Below are 20,447 nucleotides of genomic sequence, written 5' to 3' on the forward strand. Positions count from 1 at the left end.
CAACAATGGACTCACCATATGATGACCACGTATGGGTATCACATGACTGGATTTTTCCATTCCATCCCTCAATCTGATCAGACATAAAAGGACAGCAGGCATTTATTTTCTAACAAAGTCTAATTAACAGCCCTTAAGCTTAATCTATCAGAAAATCCATCATATATGGGGGTCTCACTTCTCTTATGAGACACAAGAAGAAGGAAAACTCACAGAACAAAGCTATGGAATGGCAGAGGAGACCTCAACACTCTGAAGCTCAAGGGGGACCTAACTCAACTGCCTTGAATACAGGGCTGCTGATAGGCCAGTACAACTGGCCCTGTTGTACCGGGGCCCGGCCAGCAGGGGGGCCCGGGCAACCTTAACAGAGAACTAATAAATGTAAAAAAAAAAACTCCTCCAGCCACTATGACCGAACATCGTCATTAAAGCCACTCATGCCGCCAACGCTGTAATGTGCTGCAGACAGTGCCACCCATGACGCTAATGCCATAACGCATTTGCTGCCTGCAGAGACAGTGCCCTCCATGCTGTCAATGGCAGCACAATATGGCATTGGCAGCATGGGTGGCACTGTCAGCAGGCAGCACATGCGTTATGGCATTAGCACCATGGGTGGCACTGTCTGCACCACAATATGGCATTGGTGCCACTGTCTGCAGGTAGCACATGCGTTAGGGCCCATAACGCATGTGCTGCCTGCAGAGACAGTGCCGTCCATGCTGCCAATGGCATTATGCCATTGGCGGCATGGGTGGCACACTCTGCAGCACAAAATGGCATTGGCGGCATGGGTGGAACTGTCAGCAGGCAGCACATGCGTTATGGCATTAGCACCATGGGTGGCACTGTCTGCAGCACAATATGGCATTGGTGCCACTGTCTGCAGGTAGAACATGCGTTAGGGCCCACCAATGCCGTATTGTGCTGCAGAGACAGTTTCAAGGTGGGGTCTGGGGAGGGGCCAGGAGCGGAGACAGGGGTGGGGCTGAAAGAGGGGCCAGGGGTGAAGCTGAAGGGGGTCCCGTCAAGTAGGCTGTACGGGGGCCCCATGATTTCTATCAGCTGCCCTGCTTGAATATGTTGCCAACCTTTAAATTGAAAAGAGAACAAAAAAAGGTGAGAATGGTCAGCTATGGAATGATTCTGATGCAGGGTAGATAGTTCTGTGGGGTCATCATTATTTCTACACATTTTTTTTCCCCTTATAAAATTAAACTATTTTCTGCAGCTGGACAATCATTGTCGAGGCACTGCTGATATTTGGCAGTCAAACAAAACGTTATGGACACTAGAAGGGGAAGCAACAAGTAGCAGGGTGGTCAGTATAGGCGTTTTGCTACTGCATGCAACAAGGGATCCTACAGTGTATCTAAGAGACCACCTGCACTGTTGGAGAAAGAAGTGGGGGGGGGAAGGAGGACATCATGACAAATGGGTGAAGAAGACTGTACAGCAAATGTACAGACACCATAAATACTAGCATTGTGTTCCTAGCTCGAAATCCTTGGCGGGAAGTTTTAGTCCCAGTGAGTTGGTACCCAACGGGTCGATCATGTTCTTATAACGTTCTCCGCGATGCTTAGACAGGAACGGGCCCCAGTCCGGCTGTGGGGAACATACCAATTTCAGCCTCTGTAAAAAAAAAAAACACAAGAAACATTGATTAGCATATATGTTTCAGTAATTTTACAAGTCTAAATTCTTTAAAAAAAACAGTGCGGCACTTAATGAGCAATTAGTGAATCATAAAAGTCCTGAGAAGCACAAGAAAAGTCTGTAATAAGACTTGTGTTACTATACATAGTTGCTTGTAATATATAACAGGATCAGCTTCATGCAGATTCCCGGGGACGTCATTTGTGACAAAACACGTTGGGTGGAGCTGAAAAGTCGTGATGTCACCCTGCATGAACGGCTTTACCCGGAATTCTGGGATTTTTGTGTGAAACGCTGTATACATTGCCAATGTAAGTGCTTTTAACCTCTTTTTAATTAACCACTTCCCGACCGCCGCATGTATATGTATGTCCACAGAATGGCACGTACAGGCAAATGGGCGTACATGTACGTCCTTGCCTGCCCCGCTACATGCGGCGGTCAAAATTTCCCGCGGGGAGCGATCCGGGACGACGGCGCGGCTATTCGTTTATAGGCGCTCCGTCGCGATCGCTCCCCGGAGCTGAAGAACGGGGAGAGCCGTATGTAAACACGGCTTCCCCGTGCTTCACTATGACGCTGCATTGATCGAGTGATCCCTTTTATAGGGAGACTCGATCGATGACGTCAGACCTACAGCCACACACCCCCCTACAGTTGTAAACACACACTAAGTGAACACCAAATCCTACAGCGCCCCCTGTGGTTAACTCCCAAACTGCAACTGTCATTTTCACAATAAACAATGCAATTTAAATGCATTTTTTGCTGTGAAAATGACAATGGTCCCAAAAATGTGTCAAAATTGTCCGAAGTGTCCGCCATAATGTCGCAGTCATAAAAAAAATCTCTGATCGCCGCTATTAGTAGTAAAAAAAAAAAAAATTAATAAAAATGCAATAAAAATATCCCCTATTTTGTAAACACTATAAATTTTGCGCAAACCAATCGATAAACGCCTATTGCGATTTTTTTGACCAAAAATAGGTAGAAGAATACGTATCGGCCTAAACTGAGGAAAAAAAAAATTATATATGTTTTTGGGGGATATTTATTACAGCAAAAAGTAAAAAATATTGAATTTTTTTCAAAATTGTCGCTCTATTTTTGTTTATAGCGCAAAAAATAAAAACCGCAAAGGTGATCAAATACCACCAAAGGAAAGCTCTATTTGTGGGAAAAAAAAGGACGCCAATTTTGTTTGGGAGCCACGTCGCACGACCGCGCAATTGTCTGTTAAAGCGACGCAGTGCCGAATCGCAAAACCTGGCCTGGGCATTTAGCTGCCTAAAGGTCCGGGGCTTAAGTGGTTAAGTTTATATTAATGGGTTCACACTATTGGGAGCATTCTTTGCCCTTTTTGTATTTCTACATGCCATACTGCTGATGGAGAGAAAAGCAAGGCTATGAAAAGTCTTTTTACTGACTTTTATGATTTACTAATTGCTCACTAAGCACTGCACTGGTTTATATGTATACTGCTAGTATATGGTGTATCCCTTTTTTGTTGTTGGAGCTTATTTATGCACTATACCATACTATATGATACAATACTCTACTATACTATATTTGGTAAAGTGGTAATAAACTGCTGGCTTTTTTTTTTTAAACCTGCAAGGCAATGTAATAATGTGCTAGTATACATCCCAAACTAGCACATTAATGTATGTGAAACTTACCTTCGAACAAAGCCCACAAACGGTGCGCTGTCACCGCTGAAGGTGCTTCTATCTTCCTTCCGGGTTTGCGGACTGCAGCTGAGTGAGTGGCCGGAGCTGCGATGACATCACCCCCCCCGCGGGAGCTGTCGTTTATGGCACAGGACTCTAAAGGAATGGCACAGGTGGCTTTTCCTTCAGAGCGCATGCGCCGGTGACGTCACCAGCTGCATCTACAGTAAATATCTCCTAAACGGCGCACGAAACAGGAGGTGCGAGGACATCCCTCCGAAGTGAGGGAATCCCTGGTTGTTGCTAGAACTAGTGTCCCTATTGGAAGATCTCCCCTCTTTTGCTGTTCTGAGGACAACCAAAAATAGAGAGAGTGAATCTCCCTCCGTAAGGAGTACACAGAAAGCAACAAAAACCTGTCCAGGGTTCTAATCAGTGCGGCTGGTGGAATCTTTTTTTTTGTGGGGGGGGGGGGGTCATTTACATATTCTACACCGAACTCAACGGAAGCGCCACCTAGCGGCCAGCCTAAATATTGCACCCTAAGATACGACGGCGCAGGCTGTCGTATCTTAGATAGGTTTAAGTGTATCTCAGTTTGAGAATACACTTAAACTTACGACGGCGCAGATTCAGAGTTACGTCGGCGTATCTACTGATACGCCGGCCTAACTCTCTCTGAATCTAGCTATATATATTTATAGATCAGTATATTGTTTGCACTGCCTTTAGAAATAGATACTTCTTTTGATATTCATGTAGGGGTAATTTTGTATCTTTTTACTATATATTTATATATCAGTTTATTGTTTTGCATCCCCTGGGGAAACAGATACGTCTTTTGATACTTGGAGACTTTTAAACAATGTTTCCAGAGCTTCAAAGACTTTTCTTAATTATTCCTTTGCAGTCACCTCTGCGGCTCTCCGAGGATCTGAATCTCTATTTATGATAATCCTCCAAAGTATACACAGCAAACCTCATAAAAAATAAAAAAAAAACAATAATTCGCAATCGAGATTTTAATTATTTAGTGAACAATTGCTTTCTTAATCGAGCCGCCCGGCAAATAGAGACTAGAAATGGCCTTCATTTTAGATGCCATTTTCATTTACTGATAATGTACTTTGATAGAGAGGAGATTATTTTTTTTTATTTCTTTTTTTTTACAAAAAACGAAACAAACCCCCGGCATAAAAAAAAAACATTAATGGTTTATTAGCCATTAAAATAAATTGAGCTTCAATCGCATTATTTTAATTGAGCTTCTATTGCGTTATTTTTCAAATCTCCGTTAAATTGCCATTTTGACACCTCGACCTCCCAGATGAGCGCTTTAAAATGCGACGCCGAGACGGAGAGCTGCGACATTTTGGCAAGGTGTTCGCCCGACATGGAACGCTTTGTAATGTTTTTAATGTCCCAGCTGTTCCCTTGCTTATTGGATGCCGCCGCCATCGCCGCTGTCGCCACCTCACCGGTTGCAGCGGACAGAGACGATCGGCGTTTAGCATGCAAAACGCGGCGACATAATGATTGAGATGCTGTTAGTTACCTCAATAAAACTGCCTGGAGCCAGATACATTTTGATGACAAACATGATTGGAATCCAGATGACGGAACAAGTACACATCAACCATCCGAGGACCATCGACCACGGCGGGTAGTGGTAGTTACCGTAAGTCATCGGCTCCCATTGGTAAAAGCTGAAGCACAAGATAAACTGTGGAGGAGGGGGAAAAAAAAAACATAACAAATAATTTAACCATTTCACCTCCTGACCTCCTACACCTGAACATATTTCTGCCATGGGTCTGTTTATTCAGCAATATCTTTGTCATTAATTAACCAATGATGGGACACTATTCCTCCCAATGACACCAATGATGGGACCAGTGGTGGGACAAGGTATTTCAGTGCCCAGGGCGGGGATGCCAAAATGCGCCCCCCCCCCCCCCCGCAGAGCAGGGGGTGGAGCTAGAAGCAGCATAAAAAAGCATATGTAATGGTTGCAGAGTGCACCATTATTTCTATTTAAATTTGTGATTGGTCATCACAATGATCACAAAGTACACCGCTTTGCTTTGATGGGGTTCGCAGCCAATAATGAGTAACTTGGCTGCCCGAGGGTGATTTCTGAAGATTATAAATGATGCGCTAGAACGAACTAAACATGATCTTGGTCTTGCTCAAAAACCTCTTTCGATGTATGGGCAGCTCTGATCATTGTATTCTGACAGTGGAGGAGTCCTGCTGTCAGAGTACTAAAGCAAAGAAGGGGGATTCCTCCATCCATCTTGTTTGAGTGAAGGCAGGAATCTGTTCAGCCTGCTGGAAAAAAATAGCGTGTACTAGGGTTGTACTGATACCGCTATCGCTGCTGACACTAAACATTTGCACAAGTACTTGTACTCAAGTAAATGCTTCGATACCTAAAAACAATATTTTGCAGTGTGATTTGAGCTCATACATAATGAATGGGCTCATATTCCACTGCAAAGAATTGCATGTGATATGAACAGGAATACGGTGCGATTCCTGTCCGAATCCCATGCCTTGTCATAGTGACTTCAGCCTGGGTTCACACAGGAGTGGTGCAGGAAATCGCACTGCATTCCTGTTCAAATCACATGCGATTCTTTGCAGTATGATATGAACCCATTAATTTTGTATAGGCTCATATCTCGCCACAAAAGGTATCAGTTACTGGTATCAGTGAGTACTTGAGCACAAGTATTGGTACTCGTAATTGCCAGTGGAAAACAGGTATTGGCGCAACCCCAGTGTGTACCCATCTTTAGACAATGTGTCCGGGTGTTTAATGGACTCAAAGACAAAGCTCCTAGGAAAACAAATCTGCAAAGATGAGAATAAAGATAACAGGGAAAACATGAAAACATTTGTCATTGTTATTACTCATGCACAAGAACACTATTCTGTAGGTGAGCATACACTATACAATCTGATTGTACAATCTCTACGCAATCTCTGTTAGATTTACCAAAATATTGTAATATATGGACAAACCTAAACAATTAATTTAACTAGTATCCAATCAGTCAGGCCTTTGTACTACATAGTTGGTGGTAGATCCAAAATATATTGTACAATCAGATTGTATAGTGTATTGTAAGCTGGAGGCTGCCCATAAATGAATCCGTATATATATTTTTTTAATCGGCCTATGTCCAATCACAGAAAACTGAGCAGATCCCCCCCATCCACACAACTAAGGTGGTGCAGACATGTGTGTCCTGTGCAGAGCTCTCATTTATCAGCAAGGGGATGTACAGACATTGTGTGCATCCCTGTGCCAGCGTATCATTCACTTCTATTGGGACCCGCACCTGTATGCATCCCTGTGCCAGCGTCACATTCACTTCTATTGGGACCCGCACCTGTATGTCATGTTAGGATACGGTGGCTGTGTCCATGTAGCCTCATGTCCCAGTAGATAAGAATGGGGTACTGGCATGGGGATACACACAACACCTATGCAGTTAGTTTTGCACAGAGTGACCCTGATCGCCGTCAACGCCGCTCGCGGCTCCTTCTCGCATTGGAAAATCCCCTAGGAGAAGCACTCTCCCTGGGGGTTTACCAAGCGTGCACGCTCCTGAGTCCAGCATTTGCGTGCATAAACACAGAGTGCCAGACTCAGCCCCACCCCCGGCGTCCGCATCATTGGATTTAATTGACAGCAGCAGGAGCCAATGGCTGCGCTGCTATCAATCTATCCAATGAAGAGCCGAGACCCCCGGCTAGAGAGCGTTTGCGTGTCTCCGGCACGGGAACAAATGGGCTCAGGTCAGTAAAACACGGGGCTGGGGGCTGGTCAGTGACAAAAGTTTTTTCACCTTAATGCATAGGATGCATTAAGGTGAAAAAAACATGAAGGTTTACAGCCCCTTTAACAGTGATATGAAGCATGAAAGTATGTTAGTTACCTGTTTGCTGAATAGTGAGTGGCAGCCCAGCAGCACAGAGACATCAGTCAGCTTGGCTGATCAGCTAGAGAGGAGGGGGTCCAAGGAAAAGGACACAGGAGGAGGGGGCACTACAAAGAGGAGGAATGGGCTCCAAGAGAGAGATAACATTTAGGAGATTAGGGGGGCAGAGCTGGTGATGTCCCTCAGACATCCGGACATTGTGAAAGTGAAAGTAGGAGTGATAGAGATGAGTGGAGAGGGGGGAGAGAAGACGCTGTTTAGGAGAGGGAAAGCACTGATAGCCGATGCTCCACTCTATCACTCACATGTACTGGTATAGTGCACAGTGCAGACAGGGGGCGGCGCTACGATCGAGCTTACATGCAGGGACAAAGCCGCTCTCTGTCTGCTGTGTTACATTCTGCAGCCTGTTCTGTGGTGGACTTGATTGTACCAGGCAAACTGCGCCCTCCTCCTGCACTAAATCATTGCGCTCAGGGCAGCTGCCCGCCCCGCCCCTGCCTAGTACCGGCCCTGGATGGGACACTATTCCTCTCACTGACACCATCCGGACCAATTACGACACTTCCCTCCTACATGTAAAAATCATCATTTTTTTTTTGCTAGAAAAATTCACAGAACCCTCAAACAATATATATGGTTTTTTTTTAGCAGAGACCCTAGAGCAGTGGTCTCCAAACTGCGGCCCGGGGGCCGGATGTGGCCCTTTTGCTTTCTTTTTATCCGGCCCTTTGGCACTATTGTTCCCTCTGATAAAAGGCATTATGCTCTCCACTGACACCAGCAGTTGGGCATAATTTCTACCACTGACGCCAACAAGGAGCAATTATTCCTCCCACTGACACCAACAATGGGGCACCATTCCTTCCCACTGACACCAATAATGAGGCGCTTTTCCTCTCACTGACACCAATGATGGGTCATTATTCCTCCCACTGATACCAATGAAGGGACACTATTCCTCCCACTGACACCAATGATGGGTCACTATACCTCCCACTGACACCAACATTGGGGCACTATTCCTCCCACTGATACCAATTATGGGACACTATTCCTCTCACTGACACCAATGATGGGTCACTATTCCTCCCACTGACACCAATGATGGGTCACTATTCCTATGGGACACTATTCCTCTCACTGACACCAATGATGGGTCACTATTCCTCCCACTGACACCAATGATGGGTCACTATTCCTCCCACTGACACCAACATTGGGGCACTATTCCTCCCACTGACACCAATGATGGGACACTATTCCTCCCACTGACACCAATAATGGGTCACTATTCCTCCCACTGACACCAACATTGGGGCACTATTCCTCCCACTGACACCAATGATGGGACACTATTCCTCCCACTGACACCAACATTGGGGCACTATTTCTCCCACTGAGACCAACATTGGGGCATCATTCCTCCCACTGACACCAATAATGAGGCGCTATTCCTCCCACACTGACACTAATGATGGGTCACTATTTCTCCCACTGACACCAACATTGGGGGATCATTCCTCCCACTGACTCCAACAATGGGGCACCATTCCTTCCCACTGACATCAATAATGAGGCGCTTTTCCTCCCACTGACACCAACATTGGGGCACCATTCCATCCCACTGACACCAATGATGGGGCACTATTCCTCCCACTGACACCAACATTGGGGCACTATTCCTCCCACTGACACCAATGATGGGACACTATTCCTCTCACTGACAAAAGGCATTATGCTCTCCACTGACACCAGCAGTTGGGCATAATTTCTACCACTGACGCCAACAATGAGCAATTATTCCTTCCACTGACACCAATGATGGGGCACCATTCCTTCCACTGATGGCAATGATGGGACATCATTCCTCCCACTGACACCAACAATGGGGCACCATTCCTTCCCACTGACACCAATAATGAGGCGCTTTTCCTCCCACTGACACCAATGATGGGTCATTATTCCTCCCACTGACACCAATGATGGGTCACTATTCCTCTCACTGACACCAATGATGGGTCACTATACCTCCCACTGACACCAACATTGGGGCACTATTCCTCCCACTGATACCAATTATGGGACACTATTCCTCTCACTGACACCAATGATGGGGCACTATTCCTCCCACTGACACCAATGATGGGTCACTATTCCTCCCACTGACACCAACATTGGGGCACCATTCCATCCCACTGACACCAATGATGGGGCACTATTCCTCCCACTGACACCAATGATGGGGCACTTTCCCTCCCACAGGACATTTTCTACTCCCACTGGCCACAGTCCGGCCCCCTTAAAAGCCTGAAGGACAGTAACCCGGCCCTTTGTTTGTAAAGTTTGGAGACCCCCGCCCTAGAGAATACAATGGCGGTCGTTTCAACTTTTTATCTCGCACAGTATTTGTGCAGCAATTTTTCAAACACGTTTTTTTGGGGGGAAAAGATCAGTTTCATTCTTAAAAAAAAAACATTAAAGTTAGTCCAATTTTTTTGCATAATGTGAAAGATGAAGTTACGCAGAGTAAATAGATACCCAACATGTCACGCTTCAAAATTGTGGAATGGCGCCAAATTCGGTACTTAAAAATCCTTATGGGCGACGCTTTAATTTTTTTTTTTACTGGCTACATGTTTTGAGTTACAGAGGAGGGAGGTCTAGGGCCAGAATTATTGCTCTCGCTCTAATGTCGCGCACACACGACCGTTTTTCATGACGAGAAAACTGCCATTTTTTAGATCGTGGTCGTGGAAAACGGTCGTGTGTACTTTGCTTAGCAGTTTTCTCAACGAGAAAAGAAAACTGGCCGCGAAAAAATTAGAACCTGCTCTATTTTTTCTCGTCGTTTTTCCCGTCGTTATTTTATTTGTCGCGGAAAACATCCGTGTGTACGCTTTTCCCAGGGGAAAAAACGTGCATGCTCAGAATCAAGTATGAGACGGGAGCGCTCGTTCTGGTAAAACTAGCCTTCGTAATGGAGAAAGCACATTCGTCACGCTGTAACGGACTGAAAAGCGCGAATCGTCTCTCACCAAACTTTTACTAACACGAGATTAGCAGACGGAGCCCAAAGGGTGGCGCCATTTGAATGGAACTTCCCCTTCCCCTGGGGCACAGTAGCTGCAATTGATGGGCACAGAGGCTGCATATGATGTTTTTGTTTTAGTATTTTTCAGTTTGTTTTGCGCCTCCCCAAAAATGTTGCGCACCAGCTGCCACTTGCCTCCCTTACTCTATCCAAAATGGAAAAAAAATGTGGATTTAGTTCTTTAACCCTTGCTGTGGAGGCGTGGCCTCGCTTTACAAGAGAAGTTTTGAATTTCTCCGGTTGTTCAGCTTTAGAAAACTCTGAAGACATTTTCTCTGATATTATTTATGACATTTAAGGAGCTTTCAGTGCATTTTGCCGTTTTTGTTGGTGACAAATAGCGGGTGATTGCTGTAACATTTGTGCGCCTATAAGTGATGTAATTGCGCAGATATTTCGACATCCATCCAGCCGAATGTGTCGCTGAAGTTTTTCTACGACTCTATTTATAGGAAAATAAAAAGTAAGTTCCATAAAGAGAAAAAAATGACTGATTGATCAAGGTGGGCCCGGCAGGCTTTACCATCCCCCGAAGCCCATCACTCAGGGGAAGAGCGTGTGATCTCCCTTTTATCTCAGCGTTATTCCGAAAAAAAATCGTGTGATGTGCCGCAGCATTAGTAATGTTTTCTCGCTGTAGCGTAGCACAGGCAAAAAAAAAAAATGAATTCTTCATGTAATAAACAGACCCATAACTGTAGACAGTCTGTGCAAAGTAAAACAGATCATTATCTGCTGACACTGTGGATTTGTGCCACCAATTTGGATATATTATTCATTAGCTAGCTGCCTATATGCTATATAATTAATTCTGCTTCTATAATTTATGCCTATAGGCTATGGGTGTACTTTGCTGCCACCTAATGTCTAAGATTATGTACTACATATAGAAAAGTTTAGGGACCTACCTTGGCCGCTGGCGTGCGTTCAGACGCCAATAATAGACGATTACGACGATTGCACGTTTAACACCCTTCAGGACCAGGCTTTTTATGGCACTTTTTGTTTACAAGTTTAAATAAAAGACTTTAAATTTAAAATTTGAGAATTAAAGACTTTGAGGATGCTAATGCTTAAGCACCAAACTCGCCGCCACTTTTAAGACATAATAATAATAATTTCCTCGCAACATTAAACCCCTTATTCTATAATACCAGGCCATTTTTATTTTTCATCTATTTTTTCTTACTTTTTTTTGTAATTATAATGCATTTATTATTATAAGTATTATTATTATTATTATTATTATTATTATTATTATTATTATTATTATTATTATTTACATTATTATTTCACTGGTTGCAAAAATGTATAACTCCTTCACTACCTTCCATATATGTACTCTGTACTATGTAAATTATAATGCATTTATTATTATTATTGTTATTATTATTATTATTATTATTATTATTATTATTATTATTATTATTATTATTAATAACATTATTATTATTTCACTGGTTACAAAAACCTTCACCACCTTCCATATATGTACTCCTCCACTTTTATGTCATAATAATAATTTCCTCACAACATTAAACCCCTTAATCTATAATACCAGGCCATTTTTTTTTTCTTTTTTTTTTTCCTACTGTTTTGTTTATTTAAATTATAATGCAATTATTATTTACATTATTATTATTTCATTGGTTACAAAAACGTATAATTCCTTCCCCACCTTTCATATATGTACGCTGTACTATGTAAATTATAAGGCATTTAATATTTGTATTATTATTATTATTATTATTTACATCAATATTATTATTTTACTGGTTAAAAAAACGTATAACTCCTTCACCACCTTCTATATATGTACTCATCTCCACTTTTAAGACATAATAATAATTTCCGCACAACATTAAACCCCTTATTCTATAATTCCAGGCCATTTTTTTTTTTCATTTCTTTTTATTACTGCTTTGTTTTGTTAATTTAAATTATAATGTGTTTATTATTATTATTATTATTATTATTATTATTATTATTATTATTATTATTATTATTTCACTGGTTACAAAAATGTATACCTCCTTCACCCCCTTCCATATATGTGCATTTATTATTGTTATCATTTTTATTATTATTATAATAATTATTATTATTATTATTAATATTATTATTATTATTATTATTATTATTTACATTATGATTATTTCATTGGTTACAAAAACTTAACTCCTTCACCCCCTTCCATATATGTACTCCTCCTCCACTTTTACGTCATAATAATAATTATAATGCATTTATTTTTCTTATTCTCATTTACATAAGTCCCGATAACCACATAGCAGGATAAAGGGCCAATCACTGCAGGACCTTTACCATGTGATCAGCTGTCAGCCAATGACAGCGGATCATGGAAGTAAACAGAAACCGGTTGCAGTCAGCATGAGGAAAAGAAGAAAGCCATTAACCAGCTTCTGTCAGATGGACATCGGCCCCCTTAGTGCCCACCAGTACCATCTATAAGTGCCCATCTGTACTACTAATCCGTGCCCACCAGTGCTGCCAATCAGTGCCTCATCATCAGTCCCACTTATCAATGCTGCCTATCAACACCTATCAGTGCCACCTCATTATTGGCCATTAGTGCCATCTATCAGTGCCGCCTTATCAGTGACAATCATTGCAGCCTATCAGTGCCCATCAGTGCCACCTCATCAGTGGCCATTAGTGCCACCTATCAGTGTCGCCTTATCAGTGACATTCATTGCAGCCTATCAGTGCCCATCAGTGCCACCTCATCAGTGGCCATTATTGCCACCTATCAGTGACACCTTATCAGTGCCAATCATTGCAGCCTATCAGTGCCCATCAGTGCCACCTCATCAGTGGCCATTATTGCCACCTATCAGTGCCGCCTTATCAGTGGCAATCATTGCAGCCTATCAGTGCCCATCAGTTCCACCTCATCAGTGCCACCTCATCAGTGCCCACCAGTGAAGGAGAAAAATTACATGTTTGCAAAATTGTAAAAACAAAATATGAAAATTATTATTTTTTTCCAAATTTTCTGTATTTTTTGTTTGTTTAGCAAAAAATATGTGGTGATTAAATGGCACCAAGAGAAAGCTCTATTTGTGTGAAAAAATGTATAAAAAAGTGGCATATGCGTACAGTGTTGCATGACCGCGCAATTGTCATTCAAAGTGCGACAGCGCTGAAAGCTGAAAATTGCCGTGGGCAGGAAGGGGGTATAAGTGCGCGGTAAGCAAGCGGTTAAGCACGATCTGTGCTTCATTAGTGGAGGACAGGGGGCATTGGGGGGTCTATTAGACCCTGATCTCCCCGATGACGTCACGCATGACGAAACTAGTAGGGCGGAGTTTATGCTCAATCATACCACGCTCGTTTGATTGCGATCTGCGGATTGTTTTTCAACCAGGATTATTTCATTCATGTCTTGCTGGACTTATGAATTTTTATATTAACCTTTTAATAAACCATTACAGTTTTATACTATGTGGTGATTTTTTTTTCGCTTTTTTTACACCGTATCCGTGAGAGAGAGTGACTGGTGCGGTGGGCATCAACATCACCCTGCTCACATCCCCCATAAAGTAGACCTTTCGCCTGCCCATGCTATAACTTTGGGGGGCTTGTTAGGCCCTTGCTATAGCAAAAAATAAAATATTAAGGGGCAGATTCACAGAAGAAGTACGCCGGCGTATCTGCTGATACTCCGGCGTACTTTCAAATTTCCCGCGTCGTATCTTTAGTTTGTATTCTCAAACCAAGATACGACGGCATTTGGGTAAGATCCGACAGGCGTATGGCTTCGTATGCCTTCGGATCTTAGATGCAATACTTTGGCGCCCGCTGGGTGGAGTTCGCGTCGTTTTCAGCCTCGGGTATGCAAATTAGCTATTTCCGTCGATCCACGAACGTACGTGCGGTCGTCGCATTCTCTTACGTCGTCTGTAGTCGGCTTTTTCCGGCGTATAGTTAAAGCTGCTATTTTGTGGCGTATAGATAGACTTGCCATGTTAAAGTATGGCCGTCGTTCCCGCGTCGAAATTTGAATTTATTTATTTTTTGCGTAAGTCGTCCGTGAATAGGAATGGATGTAAGTCACGTCGAGGTTCTAAAAACGACATCGCTGCGATGTAATTTCGCGCAAAGCACGGCGGGAAATTTCCTAACGGAGCATGCGCAGAACGTTCGGTGCGGGAACGCGCCTAATTTAAATGATCCACGCCCCCTACCCGGATCATTTGAATTAGGCGGGCTTGCGCCGGACGGCTTTACACTACGCCGCCACAAGTTTACAGGCAAGTGCTTTGTGAACCAAGCACTTACGCCGAAAACTTGCGGAGGCGTAACGTAAAGGGGATATGTTACGCCGCCATAGATATTCGTGAATCTGGCCCTAAATGCTTATAAAACAAGTAAAATAAATAAATAAAATGTAAAGCACAAATTCTACTTACAGTTAAAATAGTTGGCGTGATAAAAGCCCAGCAAACCTTCCAGAAGCGATTGGGCTGAAATCCGATCATCATCTCGATGTCTTCGCAGAATCTCTGCAGACCTGAAGTGACAAAAGAAAGAAAAAAGAAGAAGTGACAAATCAAAAGAAACAAAACATTGGAAAGTTCTGACTTCAATGGGCAGCACACAGCAGATGTCGGCACGCGCGCACGTACAGGGTCACCGTGACAACATTAATATTAATCTGGGAGTGCGCGGGAACTCAGGAAAAGGAACAGCAAGTTCCACTTCTCTGCAAGAGGACAAAAAAAAACAGCACAGAGAACAGAACACTCTGATCAGTATAAAGTAAAAAGGTAGGAGTGCCATCTAGTGGTCAGAAAAGAGAAAGCAGCTCCATTGGTAGCCTTGCACAGGGTGTTTCAACCTTCTTGAGACAAGAGCCAATAAAAAATTCTTCCAAAACCTTTAATTCCCCAACAGTAAAAAAAAAATAAAGGTTAGTAGTTAATATTAACCACTTAAGACCCGGACCAATATGCAGGTTAAGGACCTGGCCCCTTTTTTGCGATTCGGCGCTGCGTCGCTTTAACTGACAATTGCGCGGTCGTGCGACGTGGCTCCCAAACAAAATTGGTGTCCTTTTTTTTCCCCACAAATAGAGCTTTCTTTTGGTGGTATTTGATCACCTCTGCGGTTTTTATTTTTTACGCTGTAAACAAAAATAGAGCGACCATTTTGGAAAAAAATGCAATATTTTTTACTTTTTGCTATAATAAATATCCCCCAAAAAATATTTAAAAAAACTTTTTTTTCCTCAGTTTAGACCGATACGTATTCTTCTACCTATTTCTGGTAAAAAAAAAAATTGCGTTTGTCAAATGGTTTGCTCAAAATTTATAGCGTTTACAAAATAGGGGGATAGTTGTATGTCTTTTTTTTAAAAACAAATTTATTTACTACTAATGGCGGTGATCAGTGATTTTTTTCATGACTGCTACATTATGGCGGACACATCGGTCACTTCTGACACATTTTTGAGAACATTGTCATTTTCAAAGCGAAAAGTGCTATAAAAATTCATTGTTTACTGTGAAAATGACAGAGGCAGTGAAGGGGTTAACCACTAGGGGGGCGCTAAGGGGTTAAGTGTGCCCCAAGGGAGTGATTCTTACTGTAGGGGGGGTGTGGCTGTAACCGTGACATCACTGTCACTGATCGTCGTTCCCTATATCAGGGAACAGACGATCAGTGCAGGGCCATCTTCATAGCATCATGGGCCCCTGGGCAAAGTGATGCTCTGGGGTCCCTACAATGGAGACAGTGCAGGTAAACAGAAATCAAGTAGGTAGGAGGTAGGGGATATCTGGGGTATAGAGGGGTCAGAGTGCTGGGGGGATATCTGGGGTGTAGAGGGGTCAGAGTGCTGGGGGGATATCTGGGGTGTAGAGGGGTCAGAGTGCTGGGGGGATATCTGGGATGTAGAGGGGTCAGAGTGCTGGGGGGATATCTGGGGTGTAGAGGGGTCAGAGTGCTGGGGGGATATCTGGGGTATAGAGGGGTCAGAGTGCTGGGGGGATATCTGGGGTGTAGAGGGGTCAGAGTGCTGGGGGGATATCTGGGGTGTGGAGGGGTCAGAGTGCTGGGGGATATCTGGGGTGTAGAGGGGTCAGAGTGCTGGGGGGATATCTGGGGTATAGAGGGGTCAGAGTGCTGGGGGGATATCTGGGATGTAGAGGGGTCAGAGTGCTGGGGGGATATCTGGGGTATAGAGGGGTCAGAGTGCTGGGGGGATATCTGGGGTGTAGAGGGGTCAGAGTGCTGGGGGGATATCTGGGGTATAGAGGGGTCAGAGTGCTGGGGGGATATCTGGGGTGTAGAGGGGTCAGAGTGCTGGGGGGATATCTGGGGTGTAGAGGGGTCAGAGTGCTGGGGGGATATCTGGGATGTAGAGGGGTCAGAGTGCTGGGGGGATATCTGGGGTGTAGAGGGGTCAGAGTGCTGGGGGGATATCTGGGGTGTAGAGGGGTCAGAGTGCTGGGGGGATATCTGGGGTGTAGAGGGGTCAGAGTGCTGGGGGGATATCTGGAGTGTAGAGGGGTCAGAGTGCTGGGGGGATATCTGGGGTGTAGAGGGGTCAGAGTGCTGGGGGGGGGGGGGGTATCTGGGGTGTAGAGGGGTCAGAGTGCTGGGTGGATATCTGGGGTGTAGAGGGGTCAGAGTGCTGGGGGGGATATCTGGGGTGTAGAGGGGTCAGAGTGCTGGGGGGATATCTGGGGTGTAGAGGGGTCAGAGTGCTGGGTGGATATCTGGGGTGTAGAGGGGTCAGAGTGCTGGAGGGATATCTGGGGTGTAGAGGGGTCAGAGTGCTGGGGGGGGGGGGGGTATCTGGGGTGTAGAGGGGTCAGAGTGCTGGGGGGATATCTGGGGTGTAGAGGGGTCAGAGTGCTGGGGGGATATCTGGGATGTAGAAGGGTCAGAGTGCTGGGGGGATATCTGGGATGTAGAAGGGCTGCCCCAATATAGGGGTAGCCCGGGCTCAAGGATCAGCTTCTTTGGGGAAAGGGCAGGGGCCCCCCATGCAGCTGGGGCCCCTGGGCAGTGCCCAGGTGTGCCCTCTCATTAAGACAGCCCTGGATCAGTGTCACTGCCACACAGAAGAGCGGGAAAGGTGTGTTTACACTCACCTCTCCCCGTTCTTCGGCTCCTGTACCCAACCGCGGGACGCTGCCGGTGATCGGGTCCGCGGGTCCCGCGGGCGCGGTCACGGAGCTTCGGACCGGGTCGCGAGCGCAATGGGGGACACTCTGAATGTCTTCTCTCCTTTCATTTTCAGCGCAGCTGATGCTGCTGAGAAAGGGACTGGGGAATCTGTGTCCCTAGTCCCTTTCTCTGCCTCAGAGGGGAGATGTCAGAGGTCTGTTAAGACCCCTGATATCTCACCAAAGCCCCCCAACAGGGCTGAAAAAATAAATAAAAAAATAAAGAATAAAAAAACAAAAGAATAAAAAAAATTATTGTAGGAAATAAAAAAATTTGAGAAAAAACACACTGACACGGTCCACCCCCCCCCCCCCCCCCCAGCGTAAAAAAGAAGAAAGCATTATAAATAAAATAAAAATGTAAAAAATGAAAAACAAATTGTTAAAGATTAAAAAAAAAAAACATACTGACACATGTGCCGCTGTCACATGAGATAAAAAAAAAAGTATCGGTATTCGGTATCGGCGACTACTTGAAAAAAAGTATCGGTACTTGTACTCGGTCTTAAAAAAGTGGTATCGGGACAACCCTTATTATTATTAGTAGTAGTAGTAGTATTATCCACACTACATGTATGTTTTACTGCTCCACCCTGCATTTGGATGAGCATTAAAATAAAAAAATAGCACCACTCTGACACCTAGTGGTAGAATTGAAGAATCCAGTTCAGCATTTTCTTAATAGAATATGTTTATTCTGTTGGATAGAGGAAGTATAAAAACTATTATTATTATTATTATAATTATAACAAAAGTGTACCTGATAAAGAATTGGAAAGGTTGGGGATATAACAAACAATGCTAAAGAAGTGTCTGAGATGGTAATATATGAATTAATAGAGTGTGGAGGATATGAAAGTGGCTAATAGGTGCAAGAGAGGAGTGCAGGAGGTATGACAGAGGGCAGTATATGCAGGAGAGGAGTGCAGAAGGTATGACGGAAGGCAGTAAATGCAGGAGAGGAGTGCAGGAGGTATGACAGAAGGCAGTATATGCAGGAGAGGAGCTCAGAATGTATTACAGAGGGCAGTATATGCAGGAGAGGAGTGCAGGAGGTATGACAGAGGGCAGTATATGCAGAAGAGGAGTGCAGGAGGTATGACTGAAGGCAGCATATGCAGGAGAGGAGTGCAGGAGGTATGACAGAGGGCAGGAATATGCAGGAGAGGAGTGCAGGAGGTATGACAGAGGGCAGTATATGCAGGAGAGGAGCTCAGAATGTATTACAGAGGGCAGTATATGCAGGAGAGGAGTGCAGGAGGTATGACAGAGGGCAGTATATACAGGAAAGGAGTGCAGGAGGTATGACAGAGGGCAGTATATGCCGGAGAGGACTGCAGGAGGTATGACAGAGGGCAGTATATGCAGGAGAGGAGTGCAGAAGGTATGACAGAGGGCAGTATATGCAGGAGAGGAGTGCAAGAGGTATGACAGAGGGCAGTATATGCAGGAGAGGAGTGCAGGAGGTATGACAGAAGGTAGTATATGCAGGAGAGGAGTGCAGGGGGTGCAACAGTGGGTGGCATGGTCGTCTTTAATATTCAATTTAATGTAAGCACTGGGGAAAGATTGATGTCTGTGTGCTGTAAGGAGGGATAAAGGGGAAAGACCAATGTGTGTGCTGGGGGAGGGATACAGGGGAAAGACCAATGTGTGTGCCGGAGGAGGGATAAAGGGGAAAGACCAATGTGTGTGCTGGAGGAGAGATAAAGGGGAAAGACCAATGTGTGTGCCGGAGGAGGGATAAAGGGGAAAGACCAATGTGTGTGCTGGAGGAGGGATAAAGGGGAAAGACCAATGTGTGTGCCGGAGGAGGGATACAAGGGAAAGACCAATGTGTGTGCCGGAGGAGGGATACAGGGAAAGACCAATGTGTGTGCCGGAGGAGGGATACAAGGGAAAGACCAATGTGTGTGCCGGAGGAGGGATACAGGGAAAGACCAATGTGTGTGCTGGAGGAGGGATAAAGGGGAAAGACCAATGTGTGTGCCGGAGGAGGGATACAGGGAAAGACCAATGTGTGTGCTGGAGGAGGGATACAAGGGAAAGACCAATGTGTGTGCTGGAGGAGGGATACAGGGAAAGACCAATGTGTGTGCTGGAGGAGGGATAAAGGGGAAAGACCAATGTGTGTGCCGGAGGAGGGATACAGGGAAAGACCAATGTGTGTGCCGGAGGAGGGATAAAGGGGAAAGACCAATGTGTGTGCTGGAGGAGGGATAAAGGGGAAAGACCAATGTGTGTGCCGGAGGAGGGATACAAGGGAAAGACCAATGTGTGTGCCGGAGGAGGGATACAGGGAAAGACCAATGTGTGTGCTGGAGGAGGGATAAAGGGGAAAGACCAATGTGTGTGCCGGAGGAGGGATACAGGGAAAGACCAATGTGTGTGCTGGAGGAGGGATACAAGGGAAAGACCAATGTGTGTGCTGGAGGAGGGATACAGGGAAAGACCAATGTGTGTGCTGGAGGAGGGATAAAGGGGAAAGACCAATGTGTGTGCCGGAGGAGGGATACAGGGAAAGACCAATGTGTGTGCCGGAGGAGGGATAAAGGGGAAAGACCAATGTGTGTGCTGGAGGAGGGATAAAGGGGAAAGACCAATGTGTGTGCCGGAGGAGGGATACAGGGAAAGACCAATGTGTGTGCTGGAGGAGGGATACAGGGAAAGACCAATGTGTGTGCTGGAGGAGGGATAAAGGGGAAAGACCAATGTGTGTGCCGGAGGAGGGATACAGGGAAAGACCAATGTGTGTGCCGGAGGAGGGATACAGGGAAAGACCAATGTGTGTGCTGGAGGAGGGATACAGGGAAAGACCAATGTGTGTGCTGGAGGAGGGATACAGGGGAAAGACCAATGTGTGTGCCGGAGGAGG

General features: G+C 44.9%; 1 protein-coding gene across 1 annotated transcript in view; it reads right to left on the reverse strand.

Moving 5' to 3' along the window:
- Positions 1-844: 844 nt before the first annotated feature.
- Positions 845-20,447, reverse strand: part of SLC6A5 (solute carrier family 6 member 5) — an 83,614-nt gene continuing 64,011 nt past the window's right edge. Inside the window, exons 14-16 of the mRNA XM_040327906.1 lie at positions 14,810-14,910; positions 4,888-5,055; positions 845-1,638 (exon numbers count right to left, since the gene is read on the reverse strand). Coding sequence (XP_040183840.1) covers positions 1,483-1,638; positions 4,888-5,055; positions 14,810-14,910 — 425 coding nt within the window. The 3' untranslated portion in view covers positions 845-1,482. The remainder of the gene's footprint in view (positions 1,639-4,887; positions 5,056-14,809; positions 14,911-20,447) is intronic.

Source organism: Rana temporaria, chromosome 11 (assembly GCF_905171775.1).
Source record: "Rana temporaria chromosome 11, aRanTem1.1, whole genome shotgun sequence".
Lineage (NCBI taxonomy): Eukaryota > Metazoa > Chordata > Amphibia > Anura > Ranidae > Rana > Rana temporaria.